At 47.2% G+C, this 23,198-nt stretch overlaps 11 protein-coding genes across 11 annotated transcripts; 5 read left to right on the top strand and 6 right to left on the bottom strand.

The window, feature by feature from the left end:
• Nucleotides 1-647: 647 nt before the first annotated feature.
• On the top strand, nucleotides 648-1,469 carry BKA55DRAFT_686545 (uncharacterized protein; the record flags this gene model as incomplete). Its single annotated transcript, XM_046198950.1, has 2 exons — nucleotides 648-728; nucleotides 783-1,469. 2 exons carry the CDS (start codon nucleotides 648-650, stop codon nucleotides 1,467-1,469), a joined length of 768 nt encoding a protein of 255 aa, XP_046052844.1.
• A 1,218-nt stretch (nucleotides 1,470-2,687) lies between these two features.
• On the bottom strand, nucleotides 2,688-4,156 carry BKA55DRAFT_503856 (transmembrane amino acid transporter protein-domain-containing protein; the record flags this gene model as incomplete). The annotated part of the gene is made up of 2 exons (XM_046187047.1): nucleotides 2,688-2,741; nucleotides 2,798-4,156. 2 exons carry the CDS (start codon nucleotides 4,154-4,156, stop codon nucleotides 2,688-2,690), a joined length of 1,413 nt encoding a protein of 470 aa, XP_046052843.1.
• Nucleotides 4,157-4,944: 788 nt separating this feature from the next.
• On the bottom strand, nucleotides 4,945-6,288 carry BKA55DRAFT_560048 (major facilitator superfamily domain-containing protein). The gene has a single exon (XM_046192058.1). The coding sequence runs from the start codon at nucleotides 6,253-6,255 to the stop codon at nucleotides 5,125-5,127; it is 1,131 nt and encodes a 376-aa protein (XP_046052842.1). The 5' UTR covers nucleotides 6,256-6,288; the 3' UTR covers nucleotides 4,945-5,124.
• A 1,237-nt stretch (nucleotides 6,289-7,525) lies between these two features.
• On the top strand, nucleotides 7,526-9,109 carry BKA55DRAFT_504752 (kinase-like domain-containing protein; the record flags this gene model as incomplete). Its single annotated transcript, XM_046187120.1, has 6 exons — nucleotides 7,526-7,743; nucleotides 7,840-8,159; nucleotides 8,198-8,361; nucleotides 8,464-8,520; nucleotides 8,581-8,821; nucleotides 8,892-9,109. 6 exons carry the CDS (start codon nucleotides 7,526-7,528, stop codon nucleotides 9,107-9,109), a joined length of 1,218 nt encoding a protein of 405 aa, XP_046052841.1.
• A 178-nt stretch (nucleotides 9,110-9,287) lies between these two features.
• Nucleotides 9,288-10,894, bottom strand: BKA55DRAFT_686541 (uncharacterized protein; the record flags this gene model as incomplete). Its single annotated transcript, XM_046198949.1, has 2 exons — nucleotides 9,288-9,801; nucleotides 9,906-10,894. The coding sequence occupies 2 exons, from the start codon at nucleotides 10,892-10,894 to the stop codon at nucleotides 9,288-9,290; spliced, it is 1,503 nt and encodes a 500-aa protein (XP_046052840.1).
• Nucleotides 10,895-11,422: 528 nt separating this feature from the next.
• Nucleotides 11,423-13,954, bottom strand: BKA55DRAFT_672760 (uncharacterized protein; the record flags this gene model as incomplete). The annotated part of the gene is made up of 4 exons (XM_046198005.1): nucleotides 11,423-11,655; nucleotides 11,937-12,008; nucleotides 12,100-13,444; nucleotides 13,499-13,954. 4 exons carry the CDS (start codon nucleotides 13,952-13,954, stop codon nucleotides 11,573-11,575), a joined length of 1,956 nt encoding a protein of 651 aa, XP_046052839.1. The 3' UTR covers nucleotides 11,423-11,572.
• Nucleotides 13,955-14,557: 603 nt separating this feature from the next.
• On the bottom strand, nucleotides 14,558-15,148 carry BKA55DRAFT_686539 (uncharacterized protein; the record flags this gene model as incomplete). Its single annotated transcript, XM_046198948.1, has 1 exon — nucleotides 14,558-15,148. One exon carries the CDS (start codon nucleotides 15,146-15,148, stop codon nucleotides 14,558-14,560), a length of 591 nt encoding a protein of 196 aa, XP_046052838.1.
• A 1,287-nt stretch (nucleotides 15,149-16,435) lies between these two features.
• BKA55DRAFT_535968 (uncharacterized protein) lies at nucleotides 16,436-17,985 on the bottom strand (the record flags this gene model as incomplete). Its single annotated transcript, XM_046189760.1, has 2 exons — nucleotides 16,436-17,606; nucleotides 17,666-17,985. 2 exons carry the CDS (start codon nucleotides 17,983-17,985, stop codon nucleotides 16,436-16,438), a joined length of 1,491 nt encoding a protein of 496 aa, XP_046052837.1.
• Nucleotides 17,986-18,570: 585 nt separating this feature from the next.
• BKA55DRAFT_560043 (uncharacterized protein) lies at nucleotides 18,571-20,699 on the top strand. The gene is made up of 6 exons (XM_046192057.1): nucleotides 18,571-18,696; nucleotides 18,745-18,834; nucleotides 18,882-19,355; nucleotides 19,404-19,619; nucleotides 19,670-19,950; nucleotides 20,002-20,699. The coding sequence occupies exons 1-6, from the start codon at nucleotides 18,593-18,595 to the stop codon at nucleotides 20,604-20,606; spliced, it is 1,770 nt and encodes a 589-aa protein (XP_046052836.1). The 5' UTR covers nucleotides 18,571-18,592; the 3' UTR covers nucleotides 20,607-20,699.
• Nucleotides 20,700-20,744: 45 nt separating this feature from the next.
• Nucleotides 20,745-22,319, top strand: BKA55DRAFT_637280 (GDSL lipase/esterase). Its single transcript, XM_046197051.1, has 3 exons — nucleotides 20,745-21,226; nucleotides 21,274-21,575; nucleotides 21,623-22,319. The coding sequence occupies exons 1-3, from the start codon at nucleotides 21,033-21,035 to the stop codon at nucleotides 22,030-22,032; spliced, it is 906 nt and encodes a 301-aa protein (XP_046052835.1). The 5' UTR covers nucleotides 20,745-21,032; the 3' UTR covers nucleotides 22,033-22,319.
• Nucleotides 22,320-22,520: 201 nt separating this feature from the next.
• On the top strand, nucleotides 22,521-23,020 carry BKA55DRAFT_735194 (uncharacterized protein; the record flags this gene model as incomplete). Its single annotated transcript, XM_046201291.1, has 2 exons — nucleotides 22,521-22,711; nucleotides 22,771-23,020. 2 exons carry the CDS (start codon nucleotides 22,521-22,523, stop codon nucleotides 23,018-23,020), a joined length of 441 nt encoding a protein of 146 aa, XP_046052834.1.
• Nucleotides 23,021-23,198: the final 178 nt, after the last annotated feature.

Genomic DNA, 23,198 nt, shown 5'->3' with positions numbered 1-23,198 from the left:
CTTGAAACCTCAATAATATTATTATGATATGGAGAAACCAATGTTCTTTGTTGGTTCGTTGGTAGCCTAAAGCTTATATCTGTGGTTTTCAATTTCTTGTGCCCTCACAGACAGAATCTTCCGGCCCAAGAACGTGGATGCCACTTAGCGCTTTATAAAGTGTAATGCTATCTTTTTCAAGTGATTACTGAACAGTCTGGGCGAGTCTTTCATACTAACAGCAATAGGTTGTAACCTTGATGCACCATTTGTTGATTCTTGGCGACGACCTCAACAACCTTGAATTCCGCTGTGTATTTGTGAGTCGTTTACTGCAATATAGTAATATTGAAGGAGATTGCAAGAAGCATTAGACGAGTTATCGTCATTTTGAATATCTGGTTGGTCTTCATCACCAAAGAAGATTAAGATGTGGGTGAAAGGTTAGATCGCCACTGAACCTTACTCACAAAGTACAACAACACATAAAACTCAAATATGTAAGTTTAATGACAATTTCTACCTATAAAATAAAGACGTGATCGCCTTATCTATTCTTGCTCTTTTTCCTCTTCACCCTTTTCATAGGTCTTTGAGGAACAATCAACCTTCATCCGACAACAAAAAACAACTGCAGCCTTCATCACCTCTCTAGAAGTCTGCCCACAATGAGGCCCGTGGAATCTCAATATCTCGAGGGTCTGGTGAAGTTTAACTCGATCCTCATTCTCGATGTCGACTGCTGGGTCGTAACCTAACTTCGCAACATTCTAGCTCACGGTTCAACTCACATTACAACAAAGCAATGCAACAAAACTCTTCCGACTGAAATATGGCTGGACATCCTAGACCTGGCAGAGCTCTATGTCGACGAGAATACCTACAAGCCAGTCTACGGCATTGAAATGAATCCTAGGTCTACGAACAATGGCGGAACCGGATCTGCTTTGGTCTGCAATATCCTTGAAGAAAGGAAGAAATGCGGGGAGCTCGAAGGTGGGAATCGGGTTAACGCTTATGATAAGTGTCTCCAAGACCCTTCCTACAAGCTCGACCCCGAAAACGATGACATTGATGAAGACGAAGAATATTATTTCCGAGTATCAAAACTTGCAAACAACAACGCAATCTCAATTCCGATTTCTCACTTGGCATTCGAAACGAAATTTCTTTTCTGCAAAGTCACAGTCCAAAACATGATCTCGCGACTTGAACGTGGAAATTGCAACTTGTGCGGCGGCTATCGAACTTGCAACGTTGGAGTGTCATGGAAATTTCAAGAGGTCATCATGTTCAGCAACAGTCTGGATGATCATAAGCGTCATGAGTGCCTCAGTTCTGTCGAATGCCCTCTTTGCATTGGAGACGAGTTTACAGAACTAGATCTCAATCAGTACTGTGACGATGTTGAGGATGAGGACAAGATGCCGGTGGACGAATTTCACAAAGTTCTGAGGAAGCGGTACAAAGAGTTAGGTTATGAGTGTTAAGATGCATTTCATTGCACTGGTCTGCCCGGAGGCCTCATGGCCACCAGAAGTTTGTCATACCTTGACTTGAAGTACTGCTTTGGATGAAATAAGTTTGGTGAATAACCCAAGCTTGCAAGGCAAGGCAGCACGTTTTTGGAGTGAGAGTGATAGTTAGGGTTGTCTCATAGGCCGTCAACCGCACGACGTAACAGGCCATGGAACGGATACTTAGAGAGTACTCTTTAATTGGTGAAGCTCATAGTGAATATTTCTTCCAGATTTTATTCTTAGTGACTTGTTACTGGTGATAAAAAAAAACAGGGCATCATAGACTCTTGATTGAGAAATGTCTCAAGGATCACTCTTACGAGATTGACCCCAAAAAGGACATGGTGGGAGATCAAATTGAGCTCATATTGGAGGTGAGGATGAATGAAGCTTGCGGTAGGATATTCCATGGCAGAACTTGCTCTCATGACATTCGGATATTCATTTACTGGCCCAGGTGCTAAAGAGCGCTTCAAAGAAACGTGGGGTTCAAGTTATCTTCGGCTAATGTTATTCGATCAAGGGGCCATCTATCATCAGGACCTTGAGCGCCGTGGTGTTAACAATCATGGGGAAAGGAACGCTTAATTGCGTGTCTACTTCATATGTCGAGAACTTTCGACTAATCACTAGTATCGTCACTCATAAGTCCAGTGCAACTTCGACACACTTGTGGATCGTAGTCATGATGCTTGGCACCAAACCAAGATCGTCCCGCCCGGGCCAAACCCTGCCCGCACCACTCTCAGCCAATTGAATGTGTCGCTTGTTGTTTCCCAAACGGTACATGGCTTTGCAGATCGCCGTTGATCAATTACATACATGAGTGATCACGCTATTATCATCGAATTCCCTCACCGTAAGCGAACAAGTGTCTACCCCTTGCCGAGCCATACAAACTCATCTGGCAAGATCCATCATTCTTCTCGCCTAACTTCGGCTCTAGATTGCCATATAACTGCTACTGAATATTCAGTGATAAGGGATTCGCAAAGGAGCAACATACAACGAAGGAAGCGTGACTACGGGAGAGTCTAGTGGACACGGTAAACTTAGAGGATACAATTACTCGCTGCATTATTCGACTCGCTTTACATATTGTACACATATACAGAAAACAAAAATCGACCCATATCGACTGCTTAGCAATCATTGCTACCATTCGCGTAGTACCACCGCAGTAGCCTCTTACGCCTCGCACGAAAATGGTGTACGGAAAGCTCCAATCTCATAATGATGTTGCTGCAAGATGTGTTAGATGGAAGTTCCTCAATAAGATGGAGAAATAGAAGACTTACGATATCCAAAGCTGTGGCGTATGTTCCTCCGACAAGGACCAAGAGGCCAAAGAAAAAGATGAAGATGCAAGCGATGGCATGGAGAATATTCTCTCTGGCATACCACTTGCCTCTGCAGATCAGCTTATACCACATGACGGCTGGGAAGTACAGAATAAAGCCAGACACAAAGAGGGCTGAGCTGAGTGAGAGAAGGTCGTTGAAGAAGGGAATTGCCTCGCCGAGGACCCAGGAGATGATCGTGATGCCAGCAAGAGTGAGAAGCCAAGTAACCCAACCCTTGGGCGTATTGACGAAACGCACGATCGAGTTTCTGTAGAATCTCAGATGAACGTATTTGGCAGTGACTGTGTTGCCAATCGCACCCGAGATGAAGATCATGGGCAGAGCCACGCCAAATGCAACCTTGGGCAGAATGCCAGGTAGAGACTCGAGAGCAGGGCTGGCCACATCCTTGCCAACGAAGACATAGATGAGAGATCCACTCAGGGTGTAGATGAAGATCTCAACGCTTCCTAGGGTCCAAACAGACTTCATGAAGTCCTCAGGCGTATGCATCTCTGACATGAAAGGAGTCATGTACATGGCAAAGCAATAAGCAAAGATAATATTGCAGATAGCCACCATGCCATCCTTGAAAGTCGCATCAGGGTCGGGCCAAGCAGACCAGTCTGAGGCACCGATACCACCAGGCTGGTTGGAAGCGTCCACGCCAGATGCAATGACTGCGATACCAATGGCTGTCATGACGCAAACCAGGTCGATGTAACCTAAGATTGCAGCCTCGGCAAAAGAGGGCATGACAGCCAGGATGAAGAGCATGAAGCCCGACACAGCGCTGAAGATAAGACCGCAAACTTTCTCATCTGCCAAGATATTCAGGGCAATGCTGCCAGTGAGGACGAAAGAAGCCGTGATGAGGATAAGTTGAAGCACATACATAGCGCCAAACAACTCCTCACCAAACCTCCCCATGAGCAAGCCACCAATATCTCCATAATGTTGAATCGAAGGATACAAGACCTTGATCTTTCCGATGATCCATGCTGTGTAAATAGCCATAAAGCCTAGGGCTATACAGCAGAAGACACCCGCGACGATGCCAAGGGTTGCAAAAGCACCTGGAAGACTGAATGTTCCAAGACCAATGGCCTCAACGATGAGGATAACAGCAAGTCGCTTCCATCCTAAGCGACGGAAGTGAGCTTCGCCTTCAGCGGTTTTCTGTTTCTCGAAGTCGGTTACTGTGCCGATGGCTTGGTCGTAGGAATTGTCGATGCGAGCAATTTGATCAGGGTCAAGACTAGAGTCTTTGTTCGTCGCAACCTTAGTCGCAGTCTGTGGTGTAATGGTGTCCATGATGAAGTCCTCAGTACAATGTTATAAGAACGAATAAAGAAAAAGAAGTAAGAAGTCGGAGCTGTCAACTCTGCCCTTTGGAAAAAAGAAAAGCAAAGATCCAGATTTAAAGGAACGCCAAGGTCTGGGGAATCTCCTCTTCTCCACGCTGGGGTAAAGAAACGCGCCCGCGGCCCCAGTTGAAGTTGTACGTAAAAACAGTTGATAGCGAGCAATCCATTACACAAGACGATCCCGCGTTGTGGAGTTTTAAGTGGTAACTTTTACGTGATGCGAATTTCGCCGGCGGCGGCCGAGGCGCGCGTAGAGTTTCTTAGATGCGGCTCTCCTCGGGATAATTTTACGAGCTTGATATTCTGACTTGCAGGTTGGTGTAATAGTTGGGTAAAATGTCCGTGCTATCTAGAGCTAAACTTGTTTTTTTTTGAGGCAGTGTTGATGTGGTGGACTCATACTGGCATGGAAGGTCGGGGGTTTGTGAGGTATCATGATGCATCACACACATGCTTTGGAGCTAGAGAAAATATCTGCACGATGGCGGCGTTGTTAGTCTAGAATTGTTCTAGAAGGAGGCTTAAAATGATTGTCACTGTGAGAAAAGTTAATTCAGCTCCGATTGCGCTGTTTGGAGCGCCTTGAGAAAATGAGAAAGGTTATGCAGGGCGTCATCTGCGAAACAGCCGGTTCAACTAAACCCGGGCGTTATATCCGCCTTGACAAGACAAAGGGCGTCCTAGCCAAATGAGAAAACCTTTCATGGCCAATCGCTTGTGACATATCGCGATAAACTCTTTATTAAGGCCCGAATCGAATGTTTCTTTATCAATAGATCATGCTTGGAAATACTTTATTATCAATAAGCTTAGTTGTCGGTATTTGTCTGCATAACATAGATTTCTGAGCCTTTCCCCTGTTTTTCTGTGTCGGCTACTGTGCCAGAGCTGGTGATCAGGATAGCCTTTAAAACGCTATGCTGAGTTACCAGTACTCTGCTTCTGTTCCTTTGGAGATTCGGTGGTGTCATCCAGTTGGGTCTGTTTATCCGAGAGTATAGGATTATGTAGGCATAACCCAAGAACAAGCATCGGTACAACAAGACACATCGCGACAATGCTCAAGTTTCTTTGGATATATCGATAGCTCATGCCGATCGCCTCTCTCTCGGGCGATCCCAAACGATATTTCGGCACTACAGTCAATGGCGAAGCGTAGACAGCCCAGGCCAGAGTTTCGTTACCAAATGGTGCGAGGTTCTTCTCAAGCTCTTTGAATAGAGTCTGTGTCCACATCGCACCCGACACACAGCTACCGAGTGCTTGGCCAATTGCGTTTGCAGTAAAGACGAGCGATATCAAGACTCCAATGTACTCGTGTTGAGCCACGGTCTGGATGAGTACGAGCGTGGGCCATGAGAAAAGACCAGCGCCAATGCCGACGACGACTTCTCCGCCGATGACTCCAGATTTGGACCCTGAACCACCTCGGAAGTGGTAGATAATTCCGAATCCAACGAACCAAAGAGCAATCCCCGTGAGAATGACTTCTTTGAGGCGTCGGATCTTGATGACGATGGGACCCAGGAGTGACCCCACGACGATGGCGCAGAACCGGTAGAGTAACGCCACTCGGGTAGCATCTTTGATGGTGAAGTTGTACGAGACAACGAGTAGACTGAACAAATAGTTCCCGATAATCATGAAGGCAAAAGGAAAGATAGTACTGATGCCGAGACAGCCCCAAACAGTTCGATGCTTGAGAAGATGAATCGGGAGCATTGGATGGCTTGCCTCCCGTTTCCATATGACGAAAATTGGGAAGAGAATGAGACCGATAATGAGAGGTGTCAGTATACCTGCATCCTTCCACTTGGCACTCTGTCCGCCTGCCAACGTGAGAGGGATCAATGTCATAGCCAGCGCAGCCGTCAGGAGCAGTACGCCGATGACATCAAGCTCCCGAAAGAATGTTTTAATAGAGGTGACCCAAGAGGGAGATCTTGGCTTCTCGCGTTCCTGGCTTGGTGACTTGGTCTGACGCCCAAGGATGAACATGAAGATGATGAGAGGTAGAGCGCAGATCGGGTTTATAATCGCAAACATGCCAACGCCCCATTTCCATGAAGTCGCCGACAGGATTGCTGATGTTACATCTCCACTGATCCAGGTGTTCACAATAGCAGGCCAATTCGGCACAAAAGCAAAGAACAGTCTTGTCTTCATAGACGTAAAGTCCGCGATCATGATCTCAATAGTAAGCAACGAGATCCTGTACCCCAGCGAATGCAGCACCGCTCCTCCCGCAAATGTCTGAATATTTGCAGAATAAGTCTGGATAACGGTACCAGTCAAACTAAATACCACAGCCAGAGTAAAGATCTCAATGCGGCCGAAGACATCTGTCAGTCTGGCAACTGAGGGCTGAATAGCAGCGGCCACGACTTCACGGATGACATTGACGGTAGCTAGGAGGGAATGATTTCCGAAGGATGATGTGGCGTAGGGGACGTAGGTATTGCGGGTTAAAAAGTCGAGGTTGAGGGCATAGCTGAAGAAGAAGATACTCGTGAAGAAGATCCATCCTTTGGGAGTTGTGAGTTTGCTTGCTGCTGCTTCCATGCGCAGCACGCCTGGGAGCTTTTGGTCATTCCGAGATGGCATCGGAGGGCTTGGATCATCTTTTTGATCAAAGTTGATGGTAATAGCTGTTTTATCCATGGTCGACAGTTCAATTAAAAGTCTCTAACTTGAGGAGTCACTTAGTCTTAATATAGGAGTGAGGAGATGTGGACAAAATATATACTACTCCTCATGGGTTTCAAAATTATAGATCTGATAATCGTGAATGGTCTTCATATCAGTCAGTTACCCAAGGTGCACAGTTTTCTTCCTTCTCCTCCCGAGGTTAGCTCGTCTAAAATGTCTTGGCAAGCGCCAGAGTGAGGCCATCTCGCGAGATTTTATCCTGATTGAGATTATCTTATCTGATCTAACCAAGCCACACATCCACAAGTCAGGCTTTAGCATATCCACCTGTGCCTACATAGCGAATAGAGTTATCAGATCAGATTCTTGGCATATTTAAGTGTCTGCCATGCCCAAAGGAGCAGCTCGTGTGACCCAATGCGTGCCGGAGCAGCGGCTGGGCAAGCACTCCAAAAGCGGCGACAAGTCTACGTCGAGATTCGCATGTAATAACATTATATATCAATCACCTTGGTCTGAACAACTCAATTCTGTATGATGATTATAAGCTCACAGCCACAAGCATGAACAAGATATGGATGGACCGCATCAACGTGCTCTGAAAATGACAGCCAAATCCGCTCCTAAAATTTACCAAACATTTTTGCCGAGAACATCCTTTCACAGAATGCCAACTCTTTGGAGTCGACGACATTCGACTACATCTCATGGGATTACAGCTCACATCATCAACGAGCCAGTCGACGAGGAGTTTCTCTACGAGAGCAGGTTGAAGTACTTCCATCCGACTCAAGCTGGGGATGTACTAGACGGCAGGTTCAAGACAATTGCAAAGCTGGGCTTCGGCGCTGGGTCCACTGTTTGGCTAGCTGAAAATCTCAAGTTGTGAGTTTCGCCTGACTTCTGTCTTTATGCCGAATGACTAACATCTGTGGATGGTACTAAAAAGTTCCGGAACTCACCTATCCCTCGCTATGTTAGCATCAAGATACCAACCCTTGATTCTAATGCTCCTGGTGAATCAAAGAGATCAAAGCTCATCTCCAGCACCAATCCCTCACACCCAGGACTGTCCTTCATCAGACTACCGATTGATGAGTTCCAGTTAAAGGGGCCTCAAGGAACACACTTCTGTCTTGTTTACGAACCCACGAGGGAGACTCTTTATCATTGGCAACGCCGGCTACCAAGACAGAGGCTTCCATTACCTCTATTCAAGTCTTATGCATTTCTTATCCTCCAAGCCTTAGACTATTTGCATACCGAATGCCATTTGATTCATACAGCTAAAGGCTTGGACTGTCCCCACAGGTATTGTCACTATCTTCATTCCCAAAAGACATCAAGGATGATAATATCCTGGTGACGATTGAAAACGATTCCGTATTGGCCGATTTCGTCAAGAACTATACGACAAATCCCCAGCCAAGGCATGTACGGACCGAGGATGGCCGTGTAATCTATCTCTCACAAGATGATTTTGGTCCTTTGCGAGATAACATGGTTTTACCGGCTCTGGCTGATTTCAATCAAAGCTTTCCAGGACTGGATGGCAACAAAGGCCACCTATCTCCCATCCAGTCTCATCGTTACCGTGCTCCGGAGGTGTTGCTCGGATGTCCATGGTCACACAGCGTCGACATCTGGAACTTTGGCCTTGTTGTAAGTAACTTCGAGACACCTCCCCAAAGGAACATCACGTTAATGTTTGGACACAACTAGATGTGGAATCTTTTAGAAAACACTAGCCTGTTTGAAAGCATCGTTGGCGACGATGGTGAATACGACGCTCATGTCCACCTAGCCCAGATAATTTCTCTGTTGGGAGAGCCCCCTGAAACGTTGGTCAACAGGGAGCGTGTCTATCGCAAGCTGAAACTTGTACGAACAATAGAAAACCCAATGGGCAAGTGGCACGAGACCATGAATGAGTATTGGGGAGGACCCTTCTTTGATGAGAATGGTGAGTTCAGTAACAATATGATTTGATTAGAATGGCGAAGGCTGTCCTCTCTGCCTTTCTACTATCACAGGTCAAGTCCTGCGCAAAGACCTGGCGGTACAAACACGAAAGCCGGGGGACACTATAACAGAACTGACAGGGGATGAAAAATATGTGTTTCTCGACTTTGCTTCGTCCATGCTCCAATGGCTGCCGGAAAAGAGGAAGACTGCCAAGGAGTTGTTGCAGCACACCTTCTGTGACTCACTGGAAAAGGAGCGTGAACGGTATTTCCATAGCCAAGCATGACTCTGGATTGCTAATAGAGGCAATAGCTGTACATTATCGTAATAAATACGTCTTCTCGAAACAGCCCTTCTATACCCTTTAGCCCCCATTTCTATGTACTACACTATGCGCTCTAGGGACAGAATTATCCAGGATGATGTACTCAAATCGGAATTGGCGGGAATTCATATTCCGGCATCTATACGCACCACTCACAGTGTCCAGGTTCCGAGTGCAATCCCTTCATGACCTCTTTGGCGGTGTTTTCGGAGGACAAATTACGTCCATATTGCCACGTCGGATCCGTATCTTCGACACCATCAGAGTAAACCTCGTTACCTCCGTAGTCATCACCCTCCCACGCAGCCGTTAGGGTTCTTCCATGAATCATGGCGTCCTTTAATCCGCCGATACCTCCAATCATCTTCACATCCTCAGTTGATTCGCTGTAGATACCTTGGCCGCCGAATAGTGCAGCCTCTCGTGTGCCGTCGGACGCCACGTCTGTTCGGATGGGGTTCATGGGCCCGAGGCCAACTCGGTCGAGAGACACGAATTCATCGTTACCCCGTGCAGCTTGAGATTCGAGGTATTTAGTGAAATCAGGATCTCTTTTGACCTCCCAGTCTTCATCGTCGTCGTGGTGTCCTGCGCAGTCGTGTCGGGCGCAGAGTGACCATGTTTCGCAGTTGTTCTTGTGAAAGGTGTGGAATCTGCGCAGGGCAAGATTCCATACGTGTATAGCTTTTTGGGGACATGTTCGTTTCAGGGTGGATTCTCCTTCGATGGCATCGCAATGGGTGCAGCTTCCACCGACCCCGGGAAGGATGCGTATGCCTCTACAAGGTCAAGCTTTTCAAGATAAGGAAATGGGTCGCGATATTCTACGTAGTTCAGGATTCGATTTCGGATTTCGGGAGGGATGCGATGGCAGCGAGCCATCAGCTCAAATGCTTGATGCTGTTGTCGCCCGATGTGCGCTTCAGACTTTTGCCTGGAATCTCGACAGAATTGACGTGATCGACGAAGGAGTTGAACCTTGTGCTGGACGACAATTCCACCGTTGTGACGAACTTTGTATTCCAAGAATCCAGTGATGGGGCCGTCAGTGCCCTCCAACTGCCACGGGAACTCATCCCAGTCTTGCTCGCCGCAATCCCAACGGGGAATCGGTCCTGTGTAAAGAGTGAATTTCGATGGGTCATCTGAATCGTTGTACGAATACTCCACCCCTTTGATACCACCGACGTCCTCGAGCTCTTGTGGTGAGAGTGCAAGTGCTTCAGTGAGCTCATCCATATCGGTGACAACAAAGTTCGTGAAGACCCAGTCGAAACGCTCGCGAGATTCACTGAGCGTCCAAATGTTCTTTAATGGCACCAGGAGGGCATCATCGAGATCGGTGAGGTATTCGTGCAAGGGAGTTGTTTCTTCGGCCAAGTTGTTGTGTTTGAAATCCATCTCCACTCCAGGGGCTTGCATAAAGGCCCATCCAGTGAGAAGAAGCATTCTCGCTGCGACAAAGTCTCCGCAAGCCGGCAGTTGTCGGAGTGCCTCGATAGGTTGGAAGAAAGAACGCCAAGCGTCGAAGAAAACTCCATCGACTAGTCTGAAGAGACCTGAGTTGAAGTCACTGTTGATGACACAGTTCAAATTGTTGACGGTGTCGCAAAGTCGCTTAAGTAGTTTCTTGACTGGCTGGGTGATATCTCCTGTTTGCTGAGTTACATTGATGATGTCTTTCGTTAACTGGTCGTTTCGACGGGGAATGCGAAACATTTCTGACCAGGCCGAGTCGATATCCATCTTTGCGGTGTTATGAGAAAGGTGTGGTGCCTTGTTGTTGTTTTTGAAGAGTTGAAATTGTCCCCAAGGAATAAGAAGCCTGGTCTAAAGCCCCGCTAAGATATAATAAACTTACCTAAGTCTTTTCAGTGATCGGCTACGAGGTGACACAGGAAAGATGTTCTGACTCATAGCGGAATCCTGCAGCACTGCTTGTCGGCTGGAGGCACTGTTTTCCCATGTAGTATCTTTATAAGTTACACGATTATACGGCTATCAAACTGCAGACTTGAAAGAAAAGGAGTATTCAGACCTTTGTTACTGTGTTTAGTCGGCCTTTGCTTCCATTGAGCAGCTTCGATCAAAGAGACAGTCCAGGAATAAAGACGACCATCATAAGCGGCCATAGAAGCTGCCGGAAATCTGCCTGCAGCTATTGACAGTTGATATTGGCTGAGGATTGAGGCTCATCTCATGCCTCACCGGGTAAGTAGTGCAGGACTCATGGGATGCAAACGGCAGATGCAGACCGACATATTCTCTATTACGGTGAAAGGTAGCGAAGAAAAAGGGCGAAAAAAAACTGTAGAAGCGAGTTTTCTCTCAGTGGAAGTCTTTTGATGCGGTTGTAGTGCAATTCCTAGACGAAACAACTCATTGTTTTCAATTATCCTACAGTATTATAACATCCCAAGCCCCTTATTTGCCGGCAACTATACCGATAAGTGACAAACAAACGCAAACCGCAAGTCCAAACCAACAGGTTGTCCCAAAGAAGAAACCTGGCAAAAGAAATAGTACAGTGTCCTACAAACTTTTCCATATTTCCCGATCCCAATCCTTCTCCAGCCTTCCGTCCTTTGCAAGTGGTAGTCGGTACTCTGTAACCATTGGTTCGATGGAGGCTGGCGCCTCTGATGATATCTCGATGCGTTTTTCTAGGCCAAACGCGCGCTTTCGCCAAGTCATAGTCGATGTTTTCGATGGCTAGATGGCACTCCTAGAACGACGGCATGAATGTTAGCCAACCTTGTCTAAATAGTTCTTGGCGATCCAGACTTACAGAATTTCCAATCCCCTCCAGTATGACGAGGAAGTTGTGGCAGGAATACTACCTGGCCTCCAATTGCAAAAGCTATATCCTGTGGAGCGATGGTCCATCTGTAAAACGGAGCGAATCATTTCCCTGGCAAAGGCTTCTTTGCCAGATCACTCGCACCACTCACATAGCCCCGGCCACGAATGGAGGTCTTTGATCGCCTTCTCCGCAACTCTCTGAGCGAGCAGGTTCCGGCCAAGAGCCCATTTGGCCGGATTACTGTACGTTCCAGCTTCGTGAAGGCCTTCATCATCGCCTTCCTCATCATCGTCGTCCTCATCGTCGTCGTCTTCATCGTCGTCGTCCTCATCGTCGCCGTCTTCATCATCGTGTTTTTCATTCCATGCTTTGCACAGCACTCTTCCGTGGAGCATGCTGTCTACCAAACCACTCAGACCACCCACCATCTCCCAGTCTCGGAAGGGTTCAAAGTAGATCATCATTCCACTATCAAGTCGCTTGTGTCGGGCACGGTCTCCCTCTTTGTCGAGACGAATATGTTGAACGGGGCCAAGTCCGACTTGGTCTAGAGACAGGAACTCATCATTGCCTCGAGAAGCTTCCTTCTCGATAAACAGAGTGAACTCTGGATCTCTACGGACAGCCCAGCCATGATCGTTGCAGTCGTGGTGGCCCTTGCAATCACTACCGTGGCTGCATAGAGACCACTGGTTGAAGCTATTCTTGTGAAAGCTATGAAACCGCCGTAACGCAAGGTTCCAGATGTATAAACCTGCTTGAGGGCATGTGCGCTTGATGGCCGAGGTTTCATCAAGATGCTCACAGTCCAGACATCTCTCGCCGACGGTGGGGAAAGGGGTGTAAGCTGCGCCAATGTCGAGGTTCTTCAGATAAGGGAATGGCTCACGGTCCGTGAGATATGATAGAATCTGCCTGTGAATCTCTCGCGGGATGTGGTGATGGAGTAAAATCTTGTTCAGAAGTTCTTGTCGTTGTTTACCAAGGTTTGCTTCCGCGATCTGCTGAGCGTCAAAGCAAAACTGCCAAGAACGGCGGAAGACGTAAACCCAGTCAGTGATTAAGTCATTCCTCTCGTCCAGCGGTTGAATGTCGTACTCAAAGGCACCCATGATGGGCTCGGCCTTTCCTTCAAGCTTCCAGTGCCAATCCGGATCCAGGCCTGTTCCTTCTTCGCAGTCCCATCGTGGTTTCGGTCCTGTATATAGTTTCCAGTTCTCATTGTCCGCTGGTTCGGAATAGTAAAACCGTTGTCCCTTTTGTCTTCTTCCGAAACGGCGCTTGTACCCTTCGAGTGACAGGAACACGGCGATTTCGGCCTCAAAGTACCTGATGGGTCTGTCGATTCGGTGCTCTGTAAATACCCAGTCAAAAGATTCAGTCTGCCCGCTACGGATCCAGATCGTGCGCAAAGCGCTGAGGAGGACGTCATCGGCCTCTGTACAAAGCTCATAAAGATCCGCAAGTTCCTCATCCGCTGTGTCGTCTTCATACTAGTTCGGGACACCAGGGTGGCGGATGAGTTCTGCACCAAGAAACAAACACACCCTGGCGCCTACAAAATCGGTACCAGGCAATTTCAGGATAGCTTTGATAGTATTCAGGAGACCTCGCCATGCGTCGTAAACATAAGCTTCAACACTGCGTTTGCCCTCAGAGGCATCACCGTACCGGGCGATGTTCCTGTAAATTCTGTCAAGAATGAGTTGCATCTGGACCTTGTTTTGCTGTTTCTCTGCTGCGAGCTCTTCGATAAGATCCATGATCTGCTGATTCTCATCGAAGACCTTGCCGATGACGTGGCATGGAACATCTCCGCGTCCCATCTTCAAGATCTTTGAAAGTTGGTAAGTTGAAAAGTTGTCGATGTTGGCGAATGAATCTGCTCTGTCACTCCTAAGTTTTCTTGGGCCCAAGCCCACCCCACGATAGTTCCCCCAGTGTGGGGTCACGTGGTAATATTCACCGTCTTTGAGTCCCTTAGTTAGACGAGGGAAGAGCATAAATGATGATCCTAAATGATAACAATATTTAGGTAAATTTGGGGCAGTTTAGAATAACTTATGATAGCTTAGGATAAACTTAGTAAACTCTTCGATTATTTTGCTTGGGCCCCTTGATTCGAGAGTAGCAGAAACGACAGATGCAGCAGTACGATCTTTAACAAGCAGCAAGCTCATGAGCTCTGCCAAGATATGTCGTCTCGCAGGCCCACTACACTAACGCCTTAGGAGATGACGATGTGCGCAGTCAATGCGAGAAAATTGCTCCGGCAAATAGTCACCAAAGCCAGAGTCAAAGAGCAAATAACAAAGAAAGGGTATAGTAGATTGGTACGTAGTTGGGTAGTTATAATGAATTCGTGAATCCATTGAGTGCAAACAGGTTGATATGGTAGAAAGTGGACCTCTCCTTCGGTGACAGACAGTCTAGTTCCTGACTAGCAAACAGCTTTAAAAACGCCTCCAATGATCGTGCAGAATAAGAAAACGCCGAGCCAATGTCAAAGCAGAGCTAGCAAATGGTGTTGTTGTAGTGGTTGCATCACTACTGTCGTGGTGGACGTCCAAATGCCGTGTTGGCAGGTATTATTCGTCCATAAGTGTTTAGAATGAGAGCACTTCCATAATATCGCCCATTGGGCTCGCTTCCCGCTGCGGTCGACCAAACACAAGCGGTGCCAGTGAATCAACGCCCGAATCTTCCGCCTCGAGGCTCAGTGTAGAATTACTCGATATCGATCGCGATGGAGAAATAGTCTTGTGCGAAGACGATGGCGGTGGCGCTGGTGCAAGATACGCCGAGAGCAGAGCATCTAGGTCTGGTCCACTCGAAAGCGTCGGTAGCACAGGTCGACTAATCCGTCTATAGTGCTTCGTCGTCGGCGCCGCTGTTTTCGGACGCGCAATCGGTGCAGAAACAGCTCGTTTACTCGGCGTGCGCGTGAACAGCCTAGGAAGTTGCTTAAACGACTTTCGAATCGACGATGATCGCACAGGTGTAGTCTTCGTCTTGGACACGCCAGTCGTAGGATGCTCGAAAAAGTCGATGCCGTGGGAGACGGGAATGTTGCTCGTGACGGTATTGTTGAAGTCTTCAAGGAGAGTGTGAATCTGGGTCTCGTCGAGACCTTCCACCAGCTCGAAAAGCTGGTCTACCGACCCGCGGCGGTTAAGCTGAGGCGAATGGGCTGCCATCCTGTAGAGAACGCAACGCTCTCTCTCATTGAGAGTGCAAGGCAAGAAAAAAGAGAGTGAGTGGGGAGAGATGAACGATTGGTCAAAGCCACAGGGCGAGGAAGACATATTGTAAGGAGTTGATGGCGTGCGGGTCCTTGACATGGATGTTTCAGTTGAAATTAAATGAGCCTGCAACGGGTTAGGCCAAATACCACCTCCAGGGGGATCTTCCGAGACCTCATCAAAACAGATGAATCTCAAATGTTTGCGACAAAATTATATGCAATTGGTAAACAATGCCACAAGACCATTGTTTGCGGTGTCATGCGCCTTGCTTGTTGGAATGCATCGCTGGGGGCATTCGCGCTGACGGGGAGATGCATGTCACAAGGACAGTTCTGGCGCATTCAGGCACCAAGCCATGTCTCTATTTTTAGCGAAACTTCATGCTGGGATTGTTTACTCGAGTCTCGTCACATCGTCTGTTGTACAAAGTCAATATTGACATTATACGAGCGATATTGTTTGCGGCCTCTTGCTCCAGCAAATAAGCCACTTGGTTCTAAGCACGCTGCATCACGTACTCGGAACTCACCGCTACCAATAAACGCCATTGTTTACCTTAAAGGATTTACAGTAAATGGAAAAATGACTTCCGGTTTAATTGAATCAACCGCCGTCATTCCTGTGATGAGCACGTGGTTCTCATCATGGGACAGAATCTCATTTCTATATGTTCCAAAAATGGCGATTATATGATGGAAGGGAGACTGATTCCGAATAACAAAGTCAGATGGTCTTTCATCCATTACCCAGGCATGCATCGTACAAATCAAGGCTACCGCACTTGTCTGAAGCTTTGCTACACCTACGAGAAGGATCGACTGATTGTCATTCCATAATTCGATGGTAACACAATCAACTCTGGACTGGGCATGCTGGTACCTCTGTCGGTTTACAAGCATTTTAGGTTTCATGGTGTTGTGATGTACACACCAGGCATTGACACTCGTTAATACCTCCATGACGAATGTGACAAGAGGCTACGCATGTCGTTCCTGAAGGTCTGGGAGATTGATACTACAGGAACTTGGGCATACTGTGAGCAGCCCGAAGGCCCTCGAGCCTACTGTAAGTGTTGGTCGTTTCTTTTCTTTCTTTCCTTTCTCGTGCTTCCAACCCATCTAGGGCTTTTCTAATCCCAAGCTACTTCTTGCAAGGAATCATAAGATTTTACTTTTATAACCCAATATCAGAAGGTAAGAGAAGTAGATTATAAATCCGATGTTTTCAAGACGTTCTCGATCATAGCCACAGTCTGTTATCCGCAACAAAGTTGGGGTTCATTTCAGACATCAGTGTAATCTTTCTTGCAACTCCTACTTCGACAGACACGTTCGTTAGACCATGTTCTTTATCCTCCTGCTCACCTTTGCACACTTCTTCGTCTTCAGACTCAGCCAGGCACAAATCAGCGAATAGTTCTTGGCCAGACTCTTGCATAGTCCTCTCATAAAAGAGTCGAGGGATATCATCTGAATTCCTCTCGTACACAAGATCATACAGCGACTTGAAGAGCGTGTAGTCTTGGGTAGAAAGCATTCGAACCAGTCGCAAACAATACCACATCTTGTCAGCTCTATCCCATTGGTCAGAAGCCAAGATTTGGCCCCCATTGCGAAATGCCGATCTGAAAGCTGCAACAAGGGACGGCCCGGGCGGTGAAAGTGAGCCATTGATCCCTGGAGTGGTAAGCAGCTCCACCATAGGACTTGACGACGTAGAACTCCAGTCCATGATACACGTTATGTGGAAGTCCTCATCGATAAAGATATTGCCGAGGTGAAGGTCTGGGTGACAGAGCACAAACTTTCCGTCCGTTGACGCTAAGCCAGGAACCATTTCGTTCAGGAGTTGACCCGCAATACAGAACGCAAGTCGGTTCTTGCTACCCTCAACCTTATCTCCCATGGAACAGAAAGTCCGCCATCTTTCCACTGCCTGGCGATAGCTAGTCCAATTCGAATATTCGAAGGGATCGGGGATTGGAGCGAAGAAACTGTGTGGTCTGAGTGGAAGTTCCTCAGCATGAGCTACGAACGCTGAGATTAGTGACTGAAGGTACTGGCTCTCTTGATCAAAGGGGCCTCGGTTAATGCCTTGTAGCTCATCCCTGTGTTGCCAGAGGAGCGAAGGGCTGAGGCATTCACCAACGAAACGATTACCATTACTGTCTTCAAAAAGTGATCCGATCTTATCGAAATTGTTGCTCAAGAGACGTGACATAATGGTTCCCAGCTGCTCCATAACCTTCTCCCGATCTTGGTCCGTTATGTGGAGAAGTGGGCGTCTATTTGGATACCCTTCTATTTGAGACAGCTCAATCCAGTCATACTCGGATAATGAACGGCCACTAGCCTTGCTCATGAGAATATAAAGGCACTCCAATATCATTGTCACAGTCCCCGCTATGGAACTCTATTAGTGTCTTCATGCCTTTGTCGGCGAACGTAGCATATGACAGAGCAGACTCACTTGAACGAGAAAACCTCTGGGACAGGGATCGAGCTGAGAGTGCTCAGATACTTCAGTGTCACGGCCTCGCTGATGAGTAACTTGGATACAGATTTCTCAGTGATGATAGTGCTTGGTCCGCTACGGGGAGACCTGAACACCCATTCGGTGCCATCCTCGAAAGCGATGAAAATAACCCAGTGGGTACTACCAGCTTTGGATCTCGTTGATGTATCAACAGTGCATGATTGGCCTCGAAGTCTTGTGGCGAGAGAAATAAGAGCATCAAGATCAAATTTTGCATATGCAAAGACTTTTGGTCTCTTGGTGGTGGTAGACATGATAGACCTTGTAAGAATTGTCTTGGTTTGCTGAAACTGGATGTTGGTTGAAAGAAATGAACTTAGAGAAAACAATATCACTGTTGCAGCTGCCTGCGAGACAACAAAGCCCGTATGGAGTTATGTAATCATGGGCTTCTGCATGTATCGGTTCAGCTAAAATCCGGCGTGCTCAACCGGTGAATCATAATCAAGTTTATTATGCTGTTGGTTGATGTCAAAGAGCTTCAGTGAAACCTATGCTGTTGGTTGTTTCCACTGAGTGTAGTGCTAGGACAGCCGACCCCTAAGGATGGCGTATGGACATCATTGAGTCTCTACAACTAGTTCAGAAGCCAATTTCCCGCTATCAACTATTCAATAGGCTTTTGGTTTAGCAATAGACGTATAAGTGTTACAGTGACATACGGGTAACATTATGCGGGCTTCCTATTTAGGCTGTTCTCACCTTGAGTGCCGAAGGATTCAACACGCCAAGGATCAAGCGCCAGCCACGCCAAGACCACAGCATAGCCACTAAGACTAAGCCCATTTGATGACGTCCAAAGCTGCAATCAATTTCAGAGCCCAACAATCACCTTTTCATTATCATCACCTCGCAATCAACATGGACGGCAATGATACGAGACTCAGAGGTCTCAAGGCTTGCACGGTTTGTGCTAGTGCAAAGGTCAGATGTGATATGGTATTGGGGCAGAAGCGGTGTACAAGGTGAGTACTCAGTATTGGGTTTGGGGATAGAGCTAACATTAATAATAGATGTGAAAGATTGAACAAGGAGTGTAATTCTCAGCCTAGAGGGAGTCATAGTCGGAGGAGTCATTCGAAGGGAGGGACTTATGCGCGAGAGTTTGTGTACCTAGTCTTGCCAACTAGCAGTAGACTGACTTTACTAGTGATCTTCTAAGGCTCGAATCCAAGTTCGATTCAGTCGCAAACCTCCTATCATCATCATCATCAACAACCACCCTCCCGTCAATAACAATAGCAACTCATCCACGAAAAGCCTCATCAGCTACAAGTTCAAGTTCACAAACACCACCAGAATCTCAGTCACCTATCCACGCGCTCTTTTCATTCCCGTTATCCTCTGGCTCTCACCGTCTGGCTTATAAAATGCTAGAAACATATCGTCAAGAAATGATGCCTCTGTTTCCCTTCGTGTGGATAGGCCTGGATGAAAGTCCTGAGAAGTTGTTTCAAGAACGACCGATGTTGTATATGGCGATCATGGTGGTTACTTGTCAGGAGAATATTGAGGTTCAGCAGGAGCTTGCACAGAAGTATCGGGAGGAGATTGGACGGAGGATATGGACGCTTGCGGAGAAGAATCTTCAGCTGCTTCAAGGGATTTTGGTATTCTTGGCATGGTAAGTCTTCTGTCCGAACTGAGGGTTGATGGAAGCTTACACCAGCAGGTACCAAACTCATTGGGTTCTCGGTCACCAGCTCAGTAATCTTATGTACATGGCTATGTCCCTGGTTACGGAGCTCGGGCTTGACAAAGAGCCATCGTCGGGCACCAAGACTGCACCGGGCGTTCTGACTGAAATCACCAAGAACCAAGAACCTCAGCCTGTGAGAACAAGTGATGAAAGGAGATGTCACTTGGGAGTCTTTTGGTTGAATTCCTTGTAAGAAAAAGCCACCATATACTCTCATTATGTTAGCTAACCCCATCTAGACTAAGAATTTGTGTCAAAGATATTGTACCAATGCCCTCGCGACCTTCCATCAACAACAACTGCTCCATTCTCGAAGCAGGATTGGAATCTCCCTGGGATACTTATCTTGTTCAGCTGGTGAGGATACAACTCGTTGCTAGCTCGATTAGTGCAACACTGTACCAAGACTTGGATAGAAATGAGGCACAGATCTCGCATACGCTATTTATGGCAACATCGCATGTGGAGAGACAGGTACAAGATCTTGGAGCTACTCTACACCAAGGATCTCGTCTACAAGGTAGGACAAAAGCTTGAAACTCCTTCGGCACCTGATTCTGACTGTGAACAGCACCATTGACTATGTCATTCCACATGCTCCAAGTCTACCTCTACAAAATTGGCATCGACGAACGCCTCCACGAACCAACCGACCCAACCCTCCTCCCCTCCTCCGACCCCTCCCCCCACGCCCTCCGCTGCTCTTATCTTCTCGTATCATGCCTCAACGCCGTCAAAGCCGTAATCGAAAACTTCCTGCTCCTAACATCACCCACAATCCTCTCCATGCCGTACACCTACTGGATCCAAATGGGACACTGCATAAACATGTTTTCCCGGCTATTGGTTACACACTCCACCCTCTGGGATCCGAACCTCGTCACGGGCATACACGATTTCACTTCGACGCTGGAAAGGTTGGCGGTCAAGATTGAGGGTGCTATGAGTGAGGGCGCCGGTATGACGCCGCCGAGATATTTACCGTCTATGTTTAATCAGATGAGGGGGAAGTTGATTGATATTTGTAGGAAGGTTGGGGAGAGCTCGAAGGCTATGGCGCAGGGATATGTTGGGACGCCGACGGCGCCGGAGAGTTTTGATACGGGGAATATGATCATGGATGAGCAGACTGAGGCTCTGTTGTTTAGTTTTCTGGGTGATGGAAACTTCTTGTGAGCGTACGAAGCATCTCGATCAACTAAAGCGGAATACCAGTCAGATGAGAAGCATACCATTAATATTATAAATTCAACCTGGTTTAAAAGTTACTGGTAAGACATAGGACTTTTCGAGTCGTAGTGCTTATGAGATCTACTCAAACTATCCCAACAATCACTGCCGAACATCCCGGCTACAGCTTCCCGAGCATTCGTATGGACGGAAACCTACATGACGAAATATCGTAGGATTCATTTTCTTGATAAGCAATAAGCCCAAATGGCGGAGTAACCAATCATATCTTCTATTTCTTGGGCGTCATATTGTGGCAGAGAAATGTTGTTTATATGAATACAAGACATTCCCATCGTCGGTGGCTTTTTGCCGAGGTTATCACCCCATCCCTTCAACAATCCCAAGCTAATTTCAGCTTCTTCAACAACCATGAAAATGTTCAGCGCTTTGTTAACAGGCCTTTACGGCAGCTTTTTGGCACATGCGTATCCCGTTGATCATCCTGCCAAGTTCTCGAGGCTTATCGTTTTTGGTGATAGTTTCAGCGATAACGGGAATGGTTCTTGGGTCGTGAGCAATGGGACCTGGCCTGTTGATCCAGCGTACTACCACCATTCTTTCTCGTGAGTTTTCTTACCCTCAATTGAGATTATATATTGATTTTGGAAAGGAATGGACCGAAATGGAACGATGTAGTGGCGAAGCAGCTTGGTCTTGAGCTCATCAATCTCGCCACTGGTGGAGCGACTACGAACAATGACTTTGTCGCTGGAGGTACAGGTGCTGAATCGACGATTCCTGTGCCTTCAGCTGCCGATCAAGTTCTGTCATTCTTGTCTTGGGATACACCTCAGGCTGGTGATATCTTTGTTCACTGGATTGGAGCCAATGATATCCTTTTCAATACGAGTATTACTGGAGGACAGGTTACGAGTTTGATCAACGAGAACATCAACAGATTATATCAAGCTGGTAAGACCTCTCTTCTAGCCCATGAGTCATATTCTGATTCAATACAGGTGCAAAGAATATAATTCTAGCGAATTATCTCAACGCAACAACCTTCCCAGCAACATACAATTCCTCAACCTACAACGTTCCCAGTGTCCAGGACTACGTCCCCGCCTTGACAAAAGGTCTGGAGCAAATCGCGGCAGGATACTCAGCATACGCCAAAACCGCAGTGATCGACGTTCAAGCTTTATTCAATGACTTGTTTTCGGATCCCGAGGCGTACGGGTTCGATGAGGACTATGTTAATCCTCCGACTGCATGTCTCACGGGCGTTTATACGAGCGAAGGTGTTCCACGACAGTTATGCGGTGATCCCGAGAAGCATATCTTCTTTGATTCATATCATCCTGTTAAAGAGGTACATGCTTTGGTAGCTAAGTTATTCGTGGAGAGTATTGGCGGATTTTCGGCTTGATGTTGTTGGTCAAGTCGTGGGACGCAAGAAAACTTAGGATATCTATCCTAGACTTCGTTCCATACAGACACGCAAGTAGTTAGTGCAAGCCTGTTCTTACTCTGAGATACCGCAAGCCTCACCTGTTGCAATATTTCCAAGTGACCACTTGGCAAGAATCCATTCGTCCAAGATGGAAAGGCTGTTGGTCCGACATTGAACCTTGTTGCTCGGTTCATAAGCTATAGGGAGGACTTATGAACTGTAAGAATAGACTGCCAATAATGAAGCAATATAACTGTGGTTACCAAATGCGTCTGATTTATTGACGGGGAAGTCACTCCAAGATAACATCCCACGGGTTCTCCCCTTCCATGCTCCTCTTTCATTCTTTCGTTCTTTCATCTTGTCTCCCAACTCTCATCCCATTCTCCATCTTCGCCTGATCGTCAACGCACAATATCACACGCTTTAACTACCTATCGATCAACTTACCAACATTCCTCACAATGGGCAGTTCCCACTCCAAGGAGGAGAAGGTCGAACGGGAGCGATCTAGTCAATTCAAGGGTATAGGTCGTAACAAGTACTATCCTCTGACTCCTCAGGAGCATGCAGAGGATACTTGGAGAAGGGAACAGTACCAGTCGGCACGTAACAAGAAAAAGTTGAAGAGCCAGAGGCACATCGAGGGCCTTGAGTAAGCACTGTCATGATATTCACTTTATCAAAGAGTTGATTTGGCTAACAGCATTCCAGGCGATTCAAGGGATATCCACTGCCCGGCGAGTCCCCTGCCAAGTCCCCTGCCTCAAGGTCAGGAAGCTCGTCCCCCGCGCCAGTGTTGGGAAGCAAAGTCCATGCTGCAGAAAGCAAGCGCCCTTTCATAGGGCGCTATGACAGGTCCCCTGCCTACGGGTGGGGAAGCGGCTGGGGAGACATGGTTCATCAACATCCAGCTCAAGAGTCGAAACGAAAGATGAGATCAAAGGCCCACAACTCAGTCTAAACTACCTGTTGGCTCGACCTGACGGTTGCCAAAAGGCTGATACAATGTTAGCTTGCAGTGATCTTGGCTGATTTTTGTTAGGGATTAGGTATCTAGGTAATTCCCTGTTATTTCTGGTCTTTTAGCTAGGGCATCTTAGGATAATGGATTGCTAGGAAAATGCACTAATGGCGATGTG

Source organism: Fusarium redolens (genome assembly GCF_020744475.1).
Source record: "Fusarium redolens strain MPI-CAGE-AT-0023 chromosome Unknown BKA55scaffold_4, whole genome shotgun sequence".
In the NCBI taxonomy this organism is placed as follows: domain Eukaryota; kingdom Fungi; phylum Ascomycota; class Sordariomycetes; order Hypocreales; family Nectriaceae; genus Fusarium; species Fusarium redolens.
Note: the sequence above shows the minus strand (reverse complement) of the source record. Positions and strands in the feature narration are given on the sequence as shown.